This window comes from Lonchura striata, chromosome Z, assembly GCF_046129695.1.
Source record: "Lonchura striata isolate bLonStr1 chromosome Z, bLonStr1.mat, whole genome shotgun sequence".
Taxonomy (NCBI): Eukaryota; Metazoa; Chordata; class Aves; order Passeriformes; family Estrildidae; genus Lonchura; species Lonchura striata.
Genome location: NC_134642.1, coordinates 35,028,718 through 35,043,848, shown reverse-complemented (window position 1 = coordinate 35,043,848; position 15,131 = coordinate 35,028,718). Strand labels below are relative to the sequence as shown.

At 35.8% G+C, this 15,131-nt stretch overlaps 2 protein-coding genes across 3 annotated transcripts in view; both read right to left on the bottom strand.

Annotated features, from left to right (window-relative positions):
* Nucleotides 1-15,131, bottom strand: part of FGF10 (fibroblast growth factor 10) — a 525,855-nt gene that overhangs the window by 247,822 nt on the left and 262,902 nt on the right. The gene's annotated exons all lie outside the window — the stretch shown is intronic.
* Nucleotides 1-15,131, bottom strand: part of PAIP1 (poly(A) binding protein interacting protein 1) — a 30,164-nt gene that overhangs the window by 11,089 nt on the left and 3,944 nt on the right. For both annotated transcript variants that reach the window (XM_021553857.3, XM_021553856.2), the window contains 4 exons: nucleotides 13,892-14,073; nucleotides 8,457-8,645; nucleotides 4,978-5,090; nucleotides 1,392-1,503 (listed from right to left, as the gene is read on the bottom strand). In XM_021553857.3, the coding sequence (XP_021409532.1) occupies nucleotides 1,392-1,503; nucleotides 4,978-5,090; nucleotides 8,457-8,645; nucleotides 13,892-14,073 (596 nt within the window). The remainder of the gene's footprint in view (nucleotides 1-1,391; nucleotides 1,504-4,977; nucleotides 5,091-8,456; nucleotides 8,646-13,891; nucleotides 14,074-15,131) is intronic.

Sequence of the window (15,131 nt, the reverse complement as noted above, 5' to 3'; positions counted from 1 at the left end):
AGAATAGATTGGGTTGGAAGGGACCTTAAACATCATCTAGGTCATGACCTATCTCAATCTGCTGGCCATACATCTGATGCATGTTAGGTTGAGGTCCTCATCCACTAACATGCAAAACTCTTCTCAGCAGAGCTGAGACTGATTCTCCACCCAGCCTGTATTTGTGCCTGGCCCAGATGAGTACCTTGCACTTTACCTTCTTTTCATGGTTCCACCTCCCAAGCCTGTCTTGGTCTCTCTGGGTGGCATCCCTTCCTGCCAGCACATTGACTGCCCCACACAGCTCAGTGTCAGTGCAAAACTTACTCTGAGTAATCTCCTTGCAATTCTGGCATAACAATGGAGGTCTAGAATTTTGTTTCTCTGCTAACAAATTGCTAAGAAAAGCTACCAAATGCCCGCCTAATGGCCCAAAAAATACCAAATTTCCAGAACTTCATGCTCTTTTCCACACTGCATTGCATATTCTTTACAGCAATGGTAGCTTAGTTCTAGAAGGCAGTCTTTATATAATTAAAAAAATACAGAAAATTTTAAAACCAAATGGTATACTTCAAGAAATATGGTATACTCCATACAAATAGACAACTTCCCCCATTTCAAAGTCTTTGAAAAATCTTCATTTTTTTCTTCTAGCGAGTGAAAAGCAGATTTCAAGGACCACTTACAGTCCAGAAATGGAAGAGTCAGAGAAGGAATTTCCCCATGCCAGCAGAAACTTTTTACAGTGTTTGCTTAAATCAAACCACTGAAACAATCAAGTCAAATGTGTATTTTTAACTACATTACAGCAGGAAGTGAACTTGGTAAATGCACAGGCATAAAAATGAAAAAAAATTTGTACACATTTTTGTACATATCACAGATACAGAAAAGAAATCTAAATACAAGATTGCATACTTCATGCATTAGTCAATGACTAAACCATCAGCAGGAGTATCCTTAATAGTCTGCATTTTTAATTCCTCGTTTTGAGGATTTTTCACATCTGCTTCAAAGGTTTGTTAACACCTCTTATTAGTACCTGAATACTGAATTACATACTGAATTGATCCTGATCTACTTCTGCTAGGCATTTAATAACATTTAATATGTTGGTTAAGTATCGCCAGTAAAAGAAAATAAAAGCTTCATTCCAAATATGTTTGTGGTTGGCTCTTCCCACAAATTCTTACACTTTCATTTTTATACATTTCTCTTCTAATGATCTAATCTTTTTTTGTTTATATGTTTCTTGGACATATGCATTATAATGAAGCTGTTCCAAAGTTCTTTTACTTTACTGCCCTCTGCCTTTAGAAAAACATCTCAAATTACAGTCCACTTCAGTATTTACCTACACAAAGCAAAAAATATATGAAGAGCCACATGACAGCCGACTTTCTTCTTACCTCTAAGTTAAGATAAAGTTCAGCTAAGAACAGCACAAAGGCATGAAATTGTTTTCTAGTAGTCTCATCCCCTTTGGTAGCTTCATCTCTGTTTTCATACTCCGTTCTACACCTGTAAAAATTAAAACACAATTACACCATCTGTAGTCATTCCAACATATGTAACATGTTACTAATTTAAAGGAATACTAAGAACTTATGAACTGCATGAAAACCATTACATGCTGAATGCTGGGATGTATGATCTGTGAAGGGAATAAGAGGCCTTCACAAAGAAACAGTGGATTTGCATCCTTTTAGAGAAACACATATGATTACATGATTATGTCTTTAAGCACTGAGATATCTGATGCAGCAAATTAAAATAACTTAAAACCTAAAAGTTAATACAGTTACACGATTTATACAACTGAATATGGGTCTAGGATGTGCAACGGTAGCACAGGCAGCCAATTCCCAAAGAAACGAAGGAGACATGTTCCCCTCTTGGGGGTGCTTACCACATTATCTCAGACGCCTTTACACTTATTTGATAAATTGTTGCCATGTTAAGTGACAGTGATACATAATTCATGACACCCAGCTGTGCAGTGTTAAGTGACACTGTAGATGGAAGGGATGGCACACAAGAGGGACCTTGACAGGCTTGAGAGGGGGCCTTGTGCAAATCATGCCAAGTGCAAGGTTCTGTATAAGGGTCAGGGCAATCCCAAGCATTGAGAACAGCTTAGGCAGGGAAGTGATTGAGAACAGTCCTTCCAAGAAGGACTTGGGGTGTTGGGTGATGAGACGATCAGTGTGACAGCACATGCTTGAAGGCCAGAAAGCCAATTGTATCCAGCATTCAGAGTCCCGTGAGCAGCAGGTGAATGAGCGTGATCTGCCCCTCTGCTCTGCTCTGGTGGAACCACCTGCAGCACTGTATCCAGAGCTGGGGTCCTCTGAGCAAGGACACAGGCATATTAAGTGAGACCAGAGAAGGCCTCTAAGTTGACCATAGGGCCTTAGCATCTCTCCTATGGGCACAGGCTGAGAGAGCTGTGACTGCTCAGTGGGAAGCACAGAAGGTATTGGTGACACCTTGTAGCACCTTCCAGTACTTAAAATGGGCCAACAAGAGGGGCCAAATCCAGGAGAAGGATTTTTCACATGGGTATGTAGCGACAGGACAAAGGGGAATGGCTTCAAACTAGCAAAGGACAGGTTTAGACTAGATGTTGGGAAGAATTTTTTTACTGTTAGTGTGGTGAGACACCAAAGCAAGTTCCCATAGCAGCTATGGATGCTCCATCCCTGGGTTTAAAGCCAGGATGTATGGGGCTTTGAGCAACCTGGTCTAGTAGAAGGTTCCCTGCCCATGGCAGAGGGGTTTGGAACTACATGATTCTTAAGGTCCCTTCCAACCCAAATAATTCTATGATTCTGTAATTTAAATATAAATACAAAAATAGGATTAATATAGTATGGCAGTGAAGTAATTTTCCTAGTATTTAGCAACTGTGCAAAAAATACACCAGTTTACCTAACGGTACAAAACAAAATTTTAAAAATATGTGAGATAGAAGGAAACCCAGACAAATTTTAATGTATTCTGAATGATTGTGTAATGGATTGAGGAAAAAGTGGAGAAACTGAAAAATCTTAAAGAGTTGAAATACAAAACTTCAGGTAGAAACTTTGTTGAGAAACAGAAGATGACCTCTCTGTGGTCACATTATTAGGTTGTTTATCTGCACAGACCCTCCCACTCCCAGTTTTATCCATACTAGCAAGCAAAACACCAGCAACTTTAAATTAGTAGGTTCAGGATGCTAACATTAATGTTATCCATTGGCTTTTCTTCAAGAACCAGAAAATGCAACATTAACAGGGATTTCCTTTCATGTTCAAGTAAGACACAGTTAAAAAAATCATAACCAATTATTTTAAAAGAAAAAAAACCCACAAACAAACAACAACAACAAAATAAATAGAGAACAACAAAAAAAAAAAAAAAGAGAAAAAGAGAGAAAAATGAGTGTTTTCAGCTTCTCCATGCCCTGGTTTTATCTTTTGCTTCACAGTGTTTGCACTACATCAAGGACTCTTCTGCTTCTCACCCCAGCCCACTAGCAAGAAGGCTGGAGTGAAGATGAGGGGAGACACAGCTGACCCCACAGCTATTCTATCCCATGTGGCCTCATGCTCAGCATATAAACCAGGGAGAAAGCTGCCTGGGGGCTGCTGCTCAGGAACTGAACTGTCTGGGCATTATGGGTGATGAGCAATTGCATGGTGTGTCTCTTGTCTGGTATATGCTAATTCTTTTATCACTGCTATTATATTCAGATCCTTTTCTATCCTTATAAAATATCTTTATCTCAACCCATTAATTTTACATTTTCTGCCCCCAAATCTCTTGCGTATCTCATTGGAAGGGTGGGGGAATTGAGTGAGGGGCTGCAAGCTGTTTAGCTACCTGCCAGGTTAAACCATAACATTCCACTCATGACAAAAGACCATTGGAATGCACTACAGTAAAAGTTTATCACACTTTTGCTGGACTAAGTAAAAACTTTTCAAACAAGAGGCAAACCTGAAGCTTAGAAAGCCAGATGTATTTAAACAAAAAAAAAAAAAAAAGGCAAAATTCTAAAGAATTCTGAAGTGTCCAGACAGTACTCTTTCAAATGTCATGCAGTAATATTTGAGAGGATACATAACAATTTAAAAATGTTGCATTTATGTCAACTACAAAGTCCAACCATTATTAAGATGCAGTCCCCAGAAATCTGCAGCAATTGAAGAAATTTATCCTTCTGAACTTTATACAACTATTTCATAGATACAAAGTCAGTTAGCCTATCAATGAATAAACCTTACACACAAATTCCAGCTAAAAACCAAAAGCACTAATTAAAAAACCACAATTAAGTACTGGTTAGAATCAAAGGACAAGGACAGTACCCATATGTGCATTTAGTATACTTTTAAAGTAGATTAACTTTCCAATTTGCACTATTCTGGGGACAAATCTAATATACTTAGTTCAAAAGATCCCACAGAACTTCAAATGGAGTCCTATTTTTATGTTTAAAAATATTAAAATATTTTAAGATGCCTGTGTTCAATACCCAGCATGTACTTGTGTTTCGATACTCCTCAATCTCTGTTACAGTGCACTTGGACTATGCTTTTCCCCTTTCAGGGACCCCGTGACTGGAATCAGATAAACAGGGTCCCCTCCTTCCTGCTCCGATGGGGTTGGTGGAGAGCCAGAAAGCCCTCCCTGTCCAGAGCCTAGATAAGGCCATGTCCCTTCCTGTTCGCTCTCTCTTTTCCCCCTCATCTCATGGATTAAACAGCTTGGAGAACCACATCGGGATATTGGAGCCCCTTTTGCATCTTTGCCCAGCTCCTGATTCGCCTTCCCTCAAGGCCTTGTAAATCTGGGCCAGTCTAGTAATTTGGGGGGCTGTGAGGGGAGGCGCATAAAATCTCTACTATTATTTTAAGTAGTACCTCTTTGTACGCAACAGAAAGAGTTAACACGCAAACCAGAAGGATGCAGCTGAAGAGAATGAGGCTTAAAGTGACTGGTACTGACCTTTGAAGCAGCAACTGTCGGAAGTTCCCACTTTGTGGACTAATGGTTAGGTGGTGAGATAGATAGTTACACAACCGTGCTCCCATGTAAGAGAAATTTGGCACAGATGTGGCCTTCCAAAATAAAAATGGAAAAATATATTATTTATAAAACTAATGATTAGGCTATCAGAAAATACTTTCAAAAGCTTTTCTGAAATGCATGCTTAATGTTGATCAGACAACTCAAGAGCAGAAAATGAATGATTAATAATTATTATTTGCCAAGTTCACTTTTGTATAGCTTCAGCATGCTGCTACATGCATTTATATGTTATATTAAGCAGAACTTAAAAGTTCATTATACTGTGATTCTGTGGCTCTAAGAAAAAAACCACCATTATGCCATGTGCCTTCATGCAATTCTATTTCTGCACTATGACCTACAACAGAAGAGTGTCTCAAAGTCACATACAGACTGCTTATACAAAAAAAACAACACTGGACATTAAGGCACTTTTTCAAGAACACATACTCTCTCAAGGACCAATGGTTATATTCAAACAACATCATAAAAAGTTGTCTTCTTTCAGTCTATAAGCTATTTATTCCACAATCTTTTTTTGCCATGGCTAATACCCAAGGAAAGAGTGTAAGAACATAGCAAGTAAAGAGAAATACTTTCTCCCATACATGCTACAGCAATCTGGAGAATTGCAAACTTCTGAATCAGAAAGTAAGACTAAATCATTACAATTAACAGCTCTTGGTGTGTCCTTTTTTTCTAAAACAACTCCTGTTACTGCTGAACAGCTATACCTATGCCATCTGAAAAAAGATGGTAAGAATGATATTGTGTAAAAAATCTTATGTTTTAATCTGATAATTCAAACTTTAAAGAGATGGAAATTTATTTTGTTCACTCATTTTCAAGCCTCCTCTAACAACACCTGAATTTCATATTATTTTTCAGATGCAGTTTCAGTGAAAGAAGGTTCTGCTGCAAATAACTTCACCAGCTCTGCCCAAAAGAAAATGGGGATACTAAGAACTCAGTAAATTTCTACTTTGGTTTTATAATCCGTTAATATTTTTTTTACATTTTGATCATCTATTAGTGCTACAGATATGTTTGCATGTTTGAGCTGTTCCAACATATTTGAAAAAAAAGTCTTGTTAATACAATTATACCTAGCTACCTCTTACACGTAGAGAAAAAGACATAATTCTACTATGTGAATAGAGTTGTTGGAAAAAAATTAAGTGTCTTTGAAAGATACAACAAGTTTAAGTAATTAAGATAGACAAATGGAATTCACTTTACAGTAAGGGGCATGTGAACTACCTAAACAGACTTTGATGCTGTGGTTCAATCAGTTGCTCTAAATAGAAGAGGTATCCCTTTTTTATGTTAGCCTTTTAAATTTTTTTTCCGAACAAAAAAAAAACCAAACAAAAACAAAACACACCAAAAACAAAAAACAAAACAAAAACCCCAAAAAACCCCAACCCAACAAACTCCCAGCAAACAAAAATTTTAACATCCAAATATATACAAGAATTCTTCAAATCTCATCTGTATTTTTAAAAAATTATCTTCCTTATTAGTTGGTCTGTACTCGTGGTTGCACTAAACATTGAAATAACTATATTTTAGATATTATGATCTGGCATATTTTTATCATCCTATATCTTCCTAATAATCAACTGTTACATTGCAAATCATATTATTGGAACAATTATTGCTGGTAACACCACTTTATCTCCAATTCAAAAACGTCACAATCTAAGCATGATGGTTAATCTACCAAAGATGTATCTTGAGAAACTGTAGCTGCTCTAACAGGAACAATCCATTGCATTAATTAGGCATCAGTAAAGGTTCTTTAACTATGAATTCAGTGTCCAGCTTTTGGAAGACAGAAGAACTGACACTTCACTATGTTCTAACATAAATAAGAATGTAAGTATATATATAATTACTATTTATAGATAGGCTAAGATATTTTATACAGAGGTGAAGGGAAGATCCTACAGGATGTGGGTTTATTTTCTTTCAGTAGATTTCCTTTAGAAACTTAGCATCTGTAAATCTGTTTTGTTGGATCAAATTTGTATCACTGAAGTAGATGCTTGTAAGTTTCAGCAGTTTTAATTGTTTTGAGAAAAACCAGGAGACAAATGCTTGAGCCTCTGCTCAAGACAGAAGAATTATTAAGTGTAGTTGGCTTTGCTTAGACACTATGTTAGTCTGACACACAAGATATCTAAAATTAGATGCTTTTAGATACTAGCATAGCTTTTTGGCATTAAGCTATATTTTGCATGTAACTTTTTCATGTAAATTTTTCAGACTAACGTTGAACTTCTGAGTTGAGGAAGTCACAGTAAACCTTAATGGTGAGCTTGTTTTTAAAGGGGGATAGAGAGGAAGAGGCAACATTAAAGACTTCTATTAAATGTGAGTCAATGTATTTAAAATACAGGAAATTAAAAATAGCATAAAATCCTTTTTTTCCCCTTCCAATAAACTATCCTCCATGGGTTCAAATAAAGAATGGGAAAATGATGCTGCCAAATGCAGCACAGGTGATAATCATGTCTAACTAAACTGGTCTCAATTAAATTTGCACTAATTCTGTATAATAATGAGAAACCTGAGACTCTACTGTTCTGTACAATGACCAACTAGTCATTCCACTTCTACATACACCAGATTAAAATATTCTGCAGGTACCTTCAATTAAATAAAACTCTTGATTTTTACTTTAATTCAAGGCAGAACTTGAAAGTAACAAACCCATAAAAGACACCCAACAAAATAAAGAGCAAGCCAGAAGCATGGCTTCCTTTTCTGCAGCGAGCCCAAAAGACAGTAAGAGCAGCTCATTTGCTAAGCAACACATATTAAGCTGTTCTTTCCAATGGCTCCCCCAATTAGTGCAGAGTTCAGCTCAAGGTCTTTGTCCTCATTTCCATGCCATCAATGCGACTGGACCTAGTTACCCTTAGAGGAGCTTTCCTTTTCTCCAATTATGCTTTTCTGAAATAGGTATATTTCAAACAAAGAAAAAATCCTGGCAGTAAAGAGGTACTTCCCAAAGGATGGTGTGTACAGTAGGTATGGATTTAATTTTTTAAAATACCGAGGAATTAAAGTATCTTGGAACTATGAAGAATTTTTTTTTCACAAGAGAATAAAAGTGTACAATATTGTATAAGTTTCTCCAATCTTTACTAACAAAAATTAAAATACAACTTCTTTTAATTAAGTACCATAATTTCAGCTGTAGTATGTTATCCAGGAGATACAAACACACAACAAAACTAAGCTAACATTTCAACTTACTAAGCAAAATCCTTCCCTATATATTTCAGTCTAAAAGGAAAAAAATATCAAATAATAAAAATACTATGTTGTACAATTATGTAACAAATACTGGAATTACTATTTTGAACACTGGGTAACAGAAGCATAATGTCCATCTTGTAATACATTACCTGCTGATAGACAAGTTCAACAAGTTCTTGTAAAGCTTCATCTGCAATAACCCAGCCATTCAGTGTTTCAGCAAACTGTTCTATTTCCGTTTCAAAACAACCTGGTTGCTCCGTGAGGTGATTTAGGAAGTCTTGTACATATTCTGCCAGGGTCAGATAGCCATCACATCTATCTTCAAAGGAAGAATCCTGTAGAAGTCAAAGAATATGCCAAGTACTTTAAAACAAGTACTTGAATAATTTTTACACCTTCTGTCTCCAGAAATAACCATACAGCCCTTAGTTTTGAGTCTTTGTATGCTTGATAGAGATGTTTATTACACAGTTCACGTCAACATTTTTACAGAGCGTAGACCTCAACATCTCCTGGAGTGTAGACTTCAGAAGCCTCTTGTAGACCAGTCACCTTAAGAACCAGGCAAAATATTTTTACAGACATTAGGGTCTCCCAGTAAAATACATACAAGGATGAATTAAAAATAAATAATTTTCCCAAGTTGGTTGCAAGATTGACTAACAAACAAAGTAAGTTTATCTGTTAAGGGTAGAACTACCAAACTGAGGCTCAACATGCATTCCTGGTGTGGACACTAACTGTATTATGGATTTATAAACTGGAGAAGGAAAAAAAATGGAAAATTTGAAACAAAGTATTTTGGGCTTAGATAGTGTGCTCCAAAAATATGCAGAAAGGAGAGTAATTGGAGAAATACAATAAATACATAGTACTGTTCCCATGTAAGAAGTATAATCAGAAAACCTGCTATTTTAAAGACAGAGTATTTGCATCTCTTGGCAAAAGATTAAAGACTACAAGGCATGAAATAAAACTATTCAAACTGAATTGCATTAATTTACAGCTACTGAGGCTTAAAACCAGACAAGACAGTAAACACACTTGCTCTCTAAACAGAGGAGGGGCTATCCAGTATCACTTTATTGATGTTTATGCTCCCACTGATGGAAAAGAAGAACACCGATTTTGTCCATTCAGAAATTAATCTATGTGAAAGCATCTAAAGTCAATATTGTTCCAGGTGATTATAATGCAGGTATATGAAGGGAATAGCAAAGAAAGCAGCATACTTAGTGATGTCACTAGTAGCAACACAGTCCAAATAAATCATTTTGTCACACTACACAAAAGGTTGTGCAAAGCATCTCATATATTTCAGAAATGCAAGAAGGAGCCTGAAGTGTCACTTTTTAAAAATGACTTACAATTAGCAATTCAAGACATAAGAGTAACAAAGAAAAATCAGAGTTTTCAACTGTTCCACCATTTAAAAATGCTTAAAGGTTATCTACAGTAAAGCTGAGCTAAAATGATAAAGCACTTTTCCTTTACTTAGTGTACATAAATATATCAACAAGGATTATAACTATATTCTCCCACTACCCCTTCTACTCCCCTAATAGGGATTTTTCATTACTTTGTCTTCTAAATGCCTAACTCTCCTCTACTGAGAAGCAACATGGATATGTGAAAAATTCCTAGCTGGGTATGAACTATGAGAAAGACAAGATACACATTGTTGAAAATCACATCCTGATATTAATTTCATGACTCGTAAAAAATGTGTGGGTAAAAAAAGCAGACTTTCCAAAATCATTCAGACATGTCATAAGTTAGTGAGGTGGGGCATACATCAGTGTAACAAAAGTAAAACCAGAATGATTCCCTATAGTTAAGTAGAAGATATGCTGGTTAATAACACTAAAGACTAAATAATTTAATGTTGCCCACAAGAAATAGGAAAAAAATATGGGTTTATGAAAATAAAGACAAATTATTACTACATTTGACAACCTGAGGATTGGAGCACGGGCACTCCAGAGGTCTTTTCTAACCTAAAGTTTTCCATTCTAATGACTTGGAGCTTAGAAATCCAAAAAGTAAATGCTAACAGGCCTATGTATGACTTGCTACATACTCTTCTTCACTAAAGAAAATCAATATTTATAAGGCAATTTCAAACAGTCCAGTTGGAGTTCTGTACAATAAATTTAAAACTAGTTTGCTTCAAAGAGCTATTACATTACTGTGCAGCTACTGCAGCTTAATCACATACAACTGAACTAGCATCTCTGCAAACAACCTGTCTGAAAACTCTCTAGCCAGGCTGCAGAGCATGCAAGTAGCTAGCAAAAGAAGCTGCTCCTTCTGACAGCTGTCAGATTGTTGCAAGATCCTCCTTCAGCAGAGAGGAAGCTATCTTTCTCTCATACTCACTTGACAAGAATCCAGTCTTAGAGAACATCCTTGTGTTGTAAGGGATTCCAGTACCACTTGGAATACTAGTGTCCCTGTTGTATACACACTCTTATTTTCAGCTTGTAATTAAGAGGCTAAACACAGAGAACTAAACTCTGTACCATATTCATTTACCTGTACTAAATAAGCTACTTCAAAAGATGTCTAGGTTTCAATAACTATGCCAGGGAACTGAACAAATGGGAGAGAAAAATTAGTACTTTAGAAATTCAGAAATATACAACTTTATTAAAATTATTTGTAATTGATACTTTAAAAACTAACTAAATTTAGCCCAATATCTTCTAGATATAAAGTACTTGCATGTCTCATTGTCAGATTTTAAAATTTAACATAAACATAGAACCGCACAGTGTATCAACCCAAGGCAAACAAAGCAAATGGCCCATGATTATTTTTCAAGAGGAGCTGGCCTGTAAGATTACACATCACTTCAAAGTCACTGTGACTTTACACTGTAAAGTCACAAAAGTCAACCAGAAATTTTCTGTTAATTTCAATAATTACTCCAACAAGCCAGTGCTCCAATTTCTTTCTCTAATCTTTGATAGCTACAGGATGGGATCCTGGCTTATTCACAACAGGAGAGTAACTGATGAAAAGATTATAGACTTGACTCTCTTTTATTATGTGTCAGTCCATAAGTTTACATATAGAAGAGTAGCAGGCTAAATTGGTACTAACAGTCTTCTGATTTACATAGAGAAAAACAAAGCCTGTAGCAAATATTCATGAGACAAATATGCTTAGTCAGTTTCTGTGTATGTACTGATTGCCATTTTCCTTTATCTAGTAAATTCACATTTCCACTTCTGAACTTAGACACTAACAACTTATCACTGATTTGATTTTTCTTCATATTTCTTATGAACAAGGTTTTTTCCCTACACAGTTATACGAGCTCAACAGGTTTCCAACAAAATTATTGCAAACCCAAGTACAAAAAGACTATTGCATATACAAAAGCACCTATTCATGCTTGAATGAGGTTAAGTGGCACTCATGCTTGGTCTTCTGATGGAAATTATGAAGTTAAAAAAGAAAAAAGCAGGAGAAAAGGATTGTGGAACCCTAAAATAACAAAAAATCTCACTCTTAAAGCTATGAAGTAAGAACATCATTATGCCCATCTGATGGAGTGACGGCCATATCATTATCATACAGCCATTCCAGGGAACAAATCTGGTGTTTCCTACTGGCAATTCAAACCTACCTAGTCACTAGTTCTGCTGCAGACATCTATAATTTCCATGGGTTGGATTCTCTATGCAAACAGTGAATTCCATGGAGGCCTTTCTTTAAAGTCCTGGTAAAGTTTTTCTGAAAATTCTAGTAAATCTTGTAAGCTGTACTCCTTAAACCATCTTCACAGGTAATTGATAGTTTTGAGCATCAAAAACTGGAAAGACTGGATATTAACTGACCCAACAGCAAATGCTACATGGACACACAGTAATTATAATGGTGCACAATCAAACAAGAAATCAACACTGTTTTTAAAATAATAAATGTTATTTTGCTATTGCAAAACAACTGTGAATTTTATGAGAGAAATACTATATTTGAGATCTAAAAATTCAGGGTTCTTCATAAATGAAAGCTATAAAGTACTAATTTTAAGTAAAAAAAAAAAGTTTCTCAAAACTTTGTTCTGATTCAAATTTTAAAACTCATGGGCAAAATCATTGTAACTGTAAAGTGTGCTGAATTTTTTCTTTTTATGACAAGTGAGCCCAATTCCTTCAGTTACTAAATTAAAAAACTAACAGATTTTGTAATAGTAAAGAATGAAAGAAAAATACCACTGTTTTATGTGTTTTATATTCTAATTAGATTAAAGTCCCTGCAACATGTTTTGCTAACATTTTCAGAGGTAGTTTTATTAATAGATGAATCACATTCATAGCACATTCCAACAACATAGCAACCAGGAACTCCCACATGCTTGTGTGTTTTTGCAAAACAGCTGAAAAGCACCATTGTTGGCATTGAAAATTTGCAGTTTTAAGAGTGCACTATGTATCCCACTCCAAAGGTTGTTTGGGTTTTCTCTTTGCCTTGAAACTGAAACACTTTATTTATAGAAAACATGTAACCAGTGCTGGGGCAAAGTAGTTATTTTTTCTCCTAGATTTTCAATTCACCAAAACAAATTCACATTGGCATTGCTAACAGTTGTATGTTGGCTTTGGGGTTTATTGTATAATAAAGAGTAATTATATTCAGTAAAAAGCAAAGCTGGTAACACTAAGGAAACATCAATTTTACTGGTGAGGAAAAGATTTCAAAATACCAAATCACCATAATCAGCATTCAAATGAAATTTTTCTATCAGTTATCAAAAACCAATTTGATTCAGCATCCCTTTTTTTTTAATCATCTGATTGTATTTGTAAAAGTTCCCACCTGTTTAGATATAGTACTAGAATCTGACTGTTTGCATAACAAAAGGAATTCACAGAGATCTTCCCTGGAGTAGAATTACTGAATCAGTAACATGGAAGACAATGGAATAGAAAATAGAAGTACCAGCTTTTATTACATGATGTATCTACAAATTGATCTGAGTCTGGGTGGAAATATATTTCTAACTAGGAGTGCTGGTAGGTAACTAGCAGGAATGAGTCTACCACTTTTTTTGACCTTTGGTGAAACAACACCACTTATGACACATGATGGTACACTAGCTTAGGCAGTCATGACAAGTGGTACCTGTGACACAGGAAATTCAGGAAAGGCAAAGCCTGTGCTAAGAAAAGCTAAAGTTCAAGATTTCTCTCCCAAACTATCTTCAAAAACCTGTGAATTCTGCATAAAAGTGGTTATGCTTTAATTTAAAATGCAGTACAGATATGACTACAACAGAGGTAGTCACCAAAACCAGCTTACTCTCATGTTGAATGTAACCAATGCCTGTGAAAAAGGAATATGGTTATCTGCAGCAAGCTTTGGCAAAATATTCCACAGCAGAGGCTCTCATGTACATCATATTATTCACCCATTAACACTTAACAGCTCTGGAGGTTATAATCTGAATTTTTGCAATCTCTTCAGGAAATACAGAATTCAAATTATCTGACATAAAAGATTTCAAGAAAACATTATTAATTTGAATACAAGTAAATTGGCACACATTAAAGAATGAAGTTAAAACACTCACTGTGAAATTTTGATTGAAGTTCTGGTTGTACCCCGATGGATAAAATTCAGGTGCTTTAGCAGACAAGTTTGATGTTGCTACAGGATCCACAGCTAACTGAGGTTCAGCCATTTTTGGTCCAGAATCAGTAACTGAAACTTTATCTTGTGATCCAGATGGAATTCCCGTCTTTTGCAGGTGCTCTGAAAAGTTTTTGTTAACAGCTTCTCTCAGAAATCAACTAGTATGTATTCACACAGAGTAAACACTTTTTTTTACTAAAAGTATGGTTTTACTATAAATATACTTCCTTTAAATACATAGGCTTACTTCAAATACATAGGTTGTATTGTTTATTCTTAGGTATGGATATTAATTTGGGCACACTCCACATGTCTTTCTACATGATAGAAAGTAAGTAGTGCTCCTCTGCAGGTGAACAAAAAAAAAAAAAAAAAACAAAAACGAGAGATGGGGAAAAAAACTTATTTTCCATGTAAACACATTGTCTAAGAGTTAACCTAAGCAACTAGTAAATCTGCTTATAGTACATTTGATTATCCTGTGATTTTTCATAGATTTTAGATACAAATACAAGATACATCTGTCAGGTCAATAAATGACAGACATCACTAATTTTTACCAACACTTATTTTCAACAAAATTCTCAAGGACATTGGGCTATTGTCATTCTTACCATTTGCCAAAACATCTAATTGAAGTGTTTTTAAAACACTATTTTCCAAACTCTCTTTACAGACTAGCTCATAAAGTTTATTGAAAACAGAACCTGATACCTACCTGAAAAAGCTGACCAACAAACATTGCTTTGTGTTATTGTTGGGTTTGGTTTATTTTTTTGCAAGTAGGCTGGAATTCTTCAATAGGGGGAAGGCTGAGACCATCTGCAGTCAGATTAACAGATGGATTAAAAGCACACTCAGATGTGGGGGCACAAAAGGGGGGAAAGGACAGAGAGTATTGCAAGCAGCTGCAATACAACATCACACCTTTACCTGATCCAGGTCCGTAACCCAGTATGCTGGTTTCAGCTGGGATTGAGTCAATTTTCTTCTTGATAGCTAGTATAGTACTACGTTTTGGATTCAGTATGAGGAAAGTGTCGATTATATGAGTTTCCCATGCTCTGGTGGTGAGCAGATGCACAAGAAGCAGGGAGGCAGCAAAGACTGGGCAGCTGACCTGAACTGGCCAAAGGGATAATCCATACCACAGAATGTGACGTTCAGTATATAAACTG